The sequence below is a fragment of the Chenopodium quinoa genome, unplaced genomic scaffold, assembly GCF_001683475.1.
Source record: "Chenopodium quinoa cultivar QQ74 unplaced genomic scaffold, ASM168347v1, whole genome shotgun sequence".
Classification (NCBI taxonomy): domain Eukaryota; kingdom Viridiplantae; phylum Streptophyta; class Magnoliopsida; order Caryophyllales; family Amaranthaceae; genus Chenopodium; species Chenopodium quinoa.
Genome location: NW_018744582.1, coordinates 521,576 through 530,545, shown reverse-complemented (window position 1 = coordinate 530,545; position 8,970 = coordinate 521,576). Strand labels below are relative to the sequence as shown.

Sequence of the window (8,970 nt, the reverse complement as noted above, 5' to 3'; positions counted from 1 at the left end):
ATACTGTAGTAAAAATTGAATGAGATAATAACTCTACCACTTATTACTCTAATAAGTCACGTAATTAAATGTCAATCATCACAAAATGAAAAGTATTTGCAATTAATGGTTATAATTTAGTATCCTCAAACCAAACATAAACATTGCTTTAACTAATTTTTCTCAAACCTAAATAATTTAAAATTTCGAATCTCGTTTACATATTTACATCTCCACCATTTTGTAACACTTTCTTGTTTCTATTAAACTTTGACTACATTTCTATTCTTATACCCAAAATGCTCGAATCAAATCTCGTACTATTTGTAACACTTTCTTATTTCCATTACTAACTTTGATTCTCCATACAGCCAAATATCTCGAATCAAATCTTATCTATATCATTAACGACTGTCGCCCATTTTGCCCATCTTGTACGGACTAGTATTGTTGTTGCGGAGAATTGAACTTGCGGTTCTCCTTACCAAGTGCAGTCCCGATCACCACTGCACCAACAGTCAATTAATTCCATTAGAAACTTTGATTAAGCAAAACCCCGAATACAATAAAGAAAGTGACTAAGAGAAAGAGGGTGCAAAGACCCAAAAATCCGACAGGTCAATAAAATGTTGCACTCATGTGGGTGGGGGTTAGTTCAACAACGTAGTGCCACGTACGTGCATACCACTTTCACATGCCTTCTTATGTGCCATATCTTGGTTGGCCGACACCAATCATAAAAATTCTCAATTTTTTTTATTATTTTTCACAAATTTAAAAAATAAATAAAACACAAATATTAAAAAAAATAACCCAGAAATTTACAACTTTTTTTTTGTTTTTGTATTTATTTATTTTTCACCCAAAAACCTTAGTTAAATCATATCAGATTCTCAACACTGTTAATATTTCTTTTCTTTTTTTTTTTTTTTTTTTTTTTTGACAAGATCTAGGTTGATATAACCTATTTCATCAACACTAATCTTTTCCACTTCGATTAATTTTCACTAATTTTCCCAATTCAATTTCAATTGAATTTTTCCCAATTGGAAAGATTTAGGGTTTTTGCCGCTTTTTCAATTTGAAATTTTGTCAATTGAACGCCTTGAGTTTGAGTACTAGATCGCCGATTACAGCGATTTGGTACTCCGGCGAACGGCGGACGTCTTGATTTTCTTGTTGAATGTGCTCGAATTTTAGTTTTTGATTCTGGGGAAGATTAATGCATAATAAAATGGGCCCACCTCTTCGCAGGTTTGAAATTTTTCTGGGAAATTTCTGGGTTTTTTTTGTAGTGATTAATCAGCTATTTTTGTTGATCTTGTTCGTTTGATTATGTTTTCAGTGGGGTTTCAAAACGATCGAATGATAGCGCAAGGCTTGTAATGACTACTATTCTAGGTGTTGTTGTTGGGTTTTTCATTGGAGTTTCATTTCCTTCAGTTTCTGATAAGGTACATTGATTTATTTTGTAATTAATTTTTCAATTTTCCATGATTTGGGGTCCAAATAATTAAAAAAATGTTAGTATTTAGTTTAATTTAATCATTTCGATCGGAATTTTGAATTATGCTGTTTTTTTTTTTTTTTTTTTTTTTAATAATTTATGATTGTGCTATGATCTGGGTTTCAGATTAAATTATCTTCAAGACTTATTTCCTCTTTTGATGGAATTTCTAAAAGTTCCGCGAAGTCTCTTGAAGATCTAGCATCATTGACAATCCCAAAGGTATGTCATTAATCGTTTTTCGTGTTTCGAATCGCGTGTTTTTTTTTCATTGTTTTCTTACCTTTGCTAGCTATCTTAGAAACTTGAATGAATTCTATTGATGGTTTTTACAAGTCGCCACTTAAGTGTTTTTGAGATATTTTACATTGCTTTAAATGAACTTCCTATTTTGCCTTTGACCTTATGTTGTGTTGAAATAAGGGCTTTCTAGTTGATCTAGCATCATTGACAATCCCAAATTTCTAGTTGATTAAAAGGGCCAATGAGGTCGGATAAGGGTCAATGAGTTTTAATGAGTTCAGGCTGTAAAAGAGAAATTCAAGTGAAAATTAAATAATATGATAATGTTTTTATATTGTTTTGTGCCTTAAATTTGGGTTGCTTGGGTGTTTGTTAAGTTATTATAGTTTCAAACATATAATCTAGCCTGGCATTGTTTAAATTCTGCATCATTGTATGAGTTACACGAAATGACTGACTAGAAGCCTTTGTTGTCCAATTATATGCTGTATCATGATTGCATAACTACATGAAAATATGATATCTTTATTGTTGATCAACAAGAAGAATGTATATAGCCTGCATAAAGGTTTTCTGGGAGTTCTGTTTTTCGACCCACCGTCATTTATACCAAACAAAAAACTGGTTACTCTCTTCGTTGATTTATGTTTGTCCTAGTTGCTTTTTGCATAGTTTAAATGCAATATTGTAATTTAAATATCTTTCAAAGTTCTTGTGAAATTGCATTTTTGAATAATAGAAATAAAGACGAACCTAACAAGATTCCATATGGTTATATTTTGAGGTACTGAAAAACCGTTGAAGTGTTAGATTCCATTTCCATTGGAATCTCTCAAAAAGTTCCAAATGAGAAACAAAAGGAAACAGAGGGAGTACATTTTCCCAGTAATAAACAGAATCAAATTTTGATAACAAAAACAATCAGGACTTAAGTGTCAAATTTTTATTGCAATTTTTATGCTTTATTCTTACTGCAGTGCTGCTATATCTTGAGACCATGACAGTTGATCAACATATTATCTTCACTGTTCTGCCCTTTATAGTAGCTTTGCCTATGTCATAGACATAGGTATTTGGTATTTGTTATGACTTTGATGGAAATGTTGTAGAGTTTATTTATTTTTATTTTACTAAGGGCTTTTTATTGAAGGAGTTCCAGATCTGTTGTAGACTTGTAGCCTCATCAAACATCATATCGTGCCTGAATTAAAGTATGATTATCATTGCTGTGAAACTTGCTTTAATATTGACCCTCTTCCTGACCCCTGTAAATGCAGAATTAATGTGGTTTGTGGCTATTTTGTTGCTTGATAGATATTCCATTTATTATTTGGCTGGTAATAATTTACTGGTATTTTTTCAGATATATGTACCAACCAACCCGCGTGGTGCTGAGATGTTACCTCCAGGAATTGTAGTAGGAGAAAGTGATTTTTTTCTTCGAAGATTGTGGGGTGAACCGAGTGAGGTACACTTCTGTTGACCCAACCAATACTTATTTTAGTGCTGTTGACTGTTTCTGTTCAAGTATCTGACTGATACTCCTTCAATTATGATGCTGAAACATTGCACAAGTTCATAATAAAGGAACCTTGCTAAATTTCCATATATTTCCCATTGAATCAAATTTCTCTGTCTGAGGGCAAAGCTGCAGAAAACCTTGAGACAGAAAAGCTACTGAAATTTAAATAAGTTGATTTAACTTCTCAGGATCCCAAATTTTTTTCAAATAGTTCTCAACTCTCATAGTCTGTTATCTACTTTTTTTGCATTAATGACTTAGTCTCATTGATGTAATGTATACTTTATTTAAAGGAAAAAAGGCAGACTGTTGGTTTGAAGGATTTTCTTGCAATTTCTATGTGCACTTTTCACTCAAATTGTTTCTTAGTGTATAGACTTTCATTTTTTTTTGCTCTTTACTAATAGCATACAAACTTATGCATTAGGAATTGTTGTTATGTCTTAATTTGATAACCCCCCCCCCCCCCCAACCCTTTTCTCTTTTTTTGAGATATGTTGATTGATTTTGAAGAAAATATTGAAACTACCCTTTCCTTTCCCCTCTTTTTTGCTCAAAAATCTTCTTTTTTTTCATTACCGTATCACTTTTACCTGCAGGATTTGAAAAAGAAGCCAAAATACTTGGTAACTTTCACTGTTGGATTAGCTCAGAGGGACAACATTAATAAAGCTGTAAAGAAGGTATTGAAATGTTAGCTTCTTCTAGAATACCACTGAGTCTTAAATTATATTCAAGGACATGATATGAGTTTGACACCGTGTTGCAGTTCTCTGACGATTTCCAAATTTTGCTCTTCCACTATGATGGCAAAGTTACTGAATGGGATGAGTTTGAATGGTCCAAAAAAGCTATCCATGTCAGTGCTCCAAAGCAAACAAAATGGTTTGAATCCTTCTTACAACTCTTGCTATTCATAGATAATAGCCTAGTTCTGTAGAAACAGATAATGGTAAATGGAGTGATAGAATAAAAAATGATGTTTATATACGGAGTACTAGTTTTGTCATTTTTTTGTGAACACAACAGCCCATCTATTGTCCTTTAGTCAATCTGATTTCTCTTACAAATTCTTCAGCTGTATGAAATCTATTGGAAACATTGCTGAAAGTTGATAACTGTTGATACTCATAGATTCATGCATGGTTAAAATGACTACGTAGTCCTGAATTTTGATTGCCTTAAGTGCACACTTTGTTACATAATTAGAACAATGAAGTAAATTTTCTTCTCTTTATATATTCTGTTTTACTCTAGGTTTTGTGCTCCTTTTTGTATCATCTTTCCATCTTGCTTGATCTTAATTTGTATTCTGTTCCATAAAAAATTAGCTTTAGCTTTGTTGAGCTTGTGACATGCAAGGCATGATTTTTGTAAAGACTTGGGGTTCAATGGTTCTTATCCATCTAATTTGTCAAGACTTGTCTCCAAATTGGCAGGCATTTCTGACCTTTTTCTTTTTCCAATGGTTTTAGGGAATATTAGTTAGCATTAGGTGCAAAGAATATGTAATTTCTGTCGTATGCTTGTAACATAATGATGTGAACATGATTTAGACATACAGCTTATTGTGCTGCTTATATATGACATGGTCACCTAGTTCTGTCTCTCACTTAAATAATCTGCAGGTGGTATGCGAAGAGATTTCTCCACCCTGATGTTGTTGCTGCTTACGACTATATCTTTATTTGGGATGAAGATCTTGGTGTTGAACATTTCAATGCTGAGAAGTAAGTTGAAATTTTTCAAATGATTTGATTTTGTTATGATTTTAATTTCTAAGACAACTTTTTCTTGCTCAAATTTTACTAGGTATATTCAATTGGTGAAGAAGTATGGCCTGGAGATTTCCCAACCTGGTCTTGAGCCTAATAATGGTTTGACATGGGAGATGACTAAGAGGAGAGGGGATAGAGAAGTACACAAGTATGCCTTCTATTTTAAGTTATGCAGTCGACATCAGCAATCCTTTACCTCTCATGTGACCAAATTGTTTTTTGTGCACCAGGGATACTGAGGAGAAACCAGGCTGGTGCTCCAACCCACACTTGCCTCCTTGTGCTGCGTATGTTCCTCTGTTCCTCGCGCGCTTATGACATTTGCATGACCAACGAAACAAAATAGTGGGAAAAGGAGGCTGAAGTAGAATAGAAAGAAAAAAAGAAAAGAAATAATCCTTATATCATGTTATGGGTTGTTTTTTAGGACCTTAATAGCTCGATTTAATGCTGGGTCACATAATCTGAAGCAAAACTCCGTGTCACTCTACTTTTGTTAACATGCACATACTTCAGTATGCAGTGCATGTTTAATAGCTGCTTGATTGATATCTAATGCAAATGAGACTCTGTTTTTCTGATTAATTACAGTTACTTTTCATGATAGGAAATGTTATGGATCTCTGAAATTTGAATATTGTGTGAATAATACAATAATCCAAAGCATATCTAGTTAAAGAAATTACTCGAAGTCTATTACTGATCTCGTGAAAGATTGAAGGGATTAGTAAACCATTCACACACATTCTTTCTCTTCCTACTTAACTGTATTTTTGCCCTGGGGTTGCTGCAGATTTGTGGAAATCATGGCCCCTGTTTTTTCTCGGGATGCTTGGCGCTGTGTGTGGCATATGATTCAGGTATTTGGCTTACATTTTAAAAATAAAAAAAAATAATTGATTGGGTATTGCAAATTTTTATCTATGGTTTTAATGTGCATAATCCTGTATGAATATTTATGCGAAGAATATAAGTTTTTGTGTTATGTACCACTGTTGAAGTTCGATGTTGGAGTAATTTGATGCTCTTATATTTCTAATTGATTGTCATTCTTATCTTGCTTTCAGAATGATTTGGTTCATGGGTGGGGACTGGATTTTGCTCTGAGAAGATGTGTAGAAGTAAGTCTTTTTTTTTTTTTTTTTTTTTTTTTTTGGCCAAGTGGCCCTATCTCTATTCTGGCTAAAAGTTTTAATGATTTGCATCTTTCATTTCGAATAATGTACTCCGTCCTTAACTTTTTTGTTGTTTGTTCTGTAGCCTGCGCATGAGAAAATTGGTGTTGTAGATCAGCAATGGATAGTTCATCAAGTAATTCCTTCTCTTGGGAACCAGGTAAATCAATCTTTTAAATAGCATATTTAATTCTAAAGTGCTACTCCCCTCTCTTCTCTCTCTCTCTCTCTCTCTCTCTCTCTCTCTCTCTCTCTCTCTCTCTCTCTCTCTCTCTCTCTCTCTCTCTCTCTCTCTCTCTCCAAACAATTACACCCAATTGTGAGGGGGAAAATGAGGTTTCTAGGGTAGAGGCAAAGTTATCTATCAAGTATTCAAGGATCACTTGGGACCTGAGGTGGTTCTTAGTCCTCACAGAATGTATATAAAATTATATCCCTTGGTTTGGAGTTGTCAATTTTGAAGTCTATCTGTACCCTTGTACTATTAGTTAGTAGAGATAGGGCATCCTTTAATGTTTTAAGAAATGTCTTGGGTCTGAGTATTTTTTTGTGTAGTTGGAAATCATTGTGTCCTGCAGAAACAATTTTGACAGCTTTTAAAGATTATCAGATGGTTTTGCATTCTTTTTTTATGTTAAAAATGTCAACGCATTGTCATTTTCAACAATGAAACTGCTAGCAGAGATGCCTAACCCCATTGTGTCCTGCATTATCATGGACTATGTTTTGTGAATTGCAAAATCAACTTGCTTCAGTGTCTGTGAAGGAGATGAAGATACACTTACTTTGAGTCCTCTTAGTGTTGGTCACATAGATTACATTGCTTAATTTTCTTATTTGATGAAAAGGCTGTACACAATTATGAGATTTAACTTAATTTTTACATTTTCAAAACTTGGATAAGTAACGTGTAGTGGCTTTGGACATGTATAGACTTCATAGGTTTTTGAGGTCCTAAAAGTGAAACTTCACATAAAGTGTTTTTTAGAGAATAATTTTTTTTTAATAATAAAGCATGAGTGGCTTTAAATCTTTGGAGACAGTGCTTCCCTATTAAATCGTTAACGATCTCCCCTCATTTGCAGTGTGTTCTTTATCTCACAAACTCGTATATATACTTTCATCCCACAGACAAGACATGCTATTCTGCAGCTTTCTTTGAATTCAATGTTATATCATTTTGTGATTCTTTTTAACTAGTGCATCTATCCATTTTCAGGGTCAGGCTGAGAATGGCAAGGCTCCATGGCAAGGGGTAGGGACTTGTACTTTAATATCTTTAAACTGCTTGTGAAATTCTCTCTTCTTTTGTTTCTTTTTGCTCACATTGATCATGTAGTCATGCTTTCTCGCATATGGAATGTAGTAGATGTAATATTAATCTTTTAACTACTACTGTCATGCTATACTTTGACTGCTTCTTTTCCCCTAGAAGTTCCGAACTGATTTCTTTTGTTTATGTATGATCTTATATCAAGGTCCGTGAGAGATGCAAGAAAGAGTGGTCTCTGTTCCAAAATCGACTTGCAAATGCTGACAAGGAATACCTCGCACAACTCGGGAAGGGCTAATGACTATTCTATGTGTAGCGTAGCCGCATGCTAATGCTGATCACTTTTGATCCTCTCTTCTGTACCAGCATCGTGATGGAGGATTAGTTCAGTTCTTACTAATGATGTGCTTTCTGGTTTGGTAATGGGTATTCCTTTGGCCTCTAAGGATATAGGGAAGAAATAACTACACATTGTGCATAGAATACTACATTAATGCTAGGTAACCTGTGTAGATTATTATTCTTCCCCACACTTTGCGTCCAATATTGCTGTTATATTGGATTTACCCTAGTGATTGTGTTGCAGATATGCGTAGATTTTAGAGGTCATCCTTGTATTAAATTGTTGTACAAATTTTGAACAGCTGAGGCAAACTGTTAGATGAGACTTAGTCCCCATTCCTTTGTTTTTGCGGAGGCGAGGGATTGTTTTTGCGATCCTGTAGGCTGTAGCATGCATATTTGGCAAACTTAGATGCTTCTTGATTGGGTTGCATTAAAAAATGAAAAATAAAATAAAATCTAATTTGCCTTTTTTAAAAAAAGAACAGTAATTTGTAGGTTGTGGAAATAGAGGGCTACATACATCTGCATTCTCAAAATATAATTTAAACTCTTTATCTTGACCAATTTGAGACCATGTGTAATAAGTGTAAAGCAAGCGACTTCGTCTAAAGCCTTGATTTTTTTTCCCTTTTCCTCAAATCCAACCACTATCTTTTTACAAACTTGCTAAACACCATGCATTAATAGAAAATTGGTTTTAAACCGTATTTTGACCTTGTTGGAAAGAGGTTTTAGAAGGGAAAGCAAGGAATAGAATTATAGAAGAGACGGTGTGCGTGAGTGTGTTTTGGGGGGAGGGGCAAGGCGAGGCTGCGCTGGGATGGCTGGTGGCCAACTATGAGGAGGATGAAGAATGAGGCTGATACGGTGATAGGTAGCAAGGGGGATTTACAGTGGTCTGCAGGGCCGAGGGGTGATGTTTGCCTGCAAGCAGCAGTGTATATTCTTGGAAAATTCTACATTATAACCCTCTAATATTGCGTTTTTCATGTTGTATACCCTCTTTTTAAAAGTTACACATTATAACCCTCTGGTATAATTAATAACCATACAGTGACCTTGTCGTTATCTTGTTGTTAACAAAATTTTTTTATTGATTTACGTGTTGGAAAATGTTCCGTTATAGGTTTCGGGGTCATTTTGGCTCC

General features: G+C 34.3%; 1 protein-coding gene across 1 annotated transcript; it reads left to right on the top strand.

Moving 5' to 3' along the window:
- The first annotated feature begins 887 nt into the window (after positions 1–887).
- On the top strand, positions 888–8,158 carry LOC110699175. Its single transcript, XM_021876668.1, has 14 exons — positions 888–1,233; positions 1,325–1,433; positions 1,613–1,708; positions 3,093–3,197; positions 3,851–3,934; positions 4,021–4,136; positions 4,880–4,981; positions 5,064–5,177; positions 5,260–5,316; positions 5,823–5,889; positions 6,097–6,150; positions 6,290–6,364; positions 7,424–7,459; positions 7,683–8,158. The coding sequence occupies exons 1-14, from the start codon at positions 1,202–1,204 to the stop codon at positions 7,773–7,775; spliced, it is 1,140 nt and encodes a 379-aa protein (XP_021732360.1). The 5' UTR covers positions 888–1,201; the 3' UTR covers positions 7,776–8,158.
- The last annotated feature ends 812 nt before the right edge of the window (positions 8,159–8,970 follow it).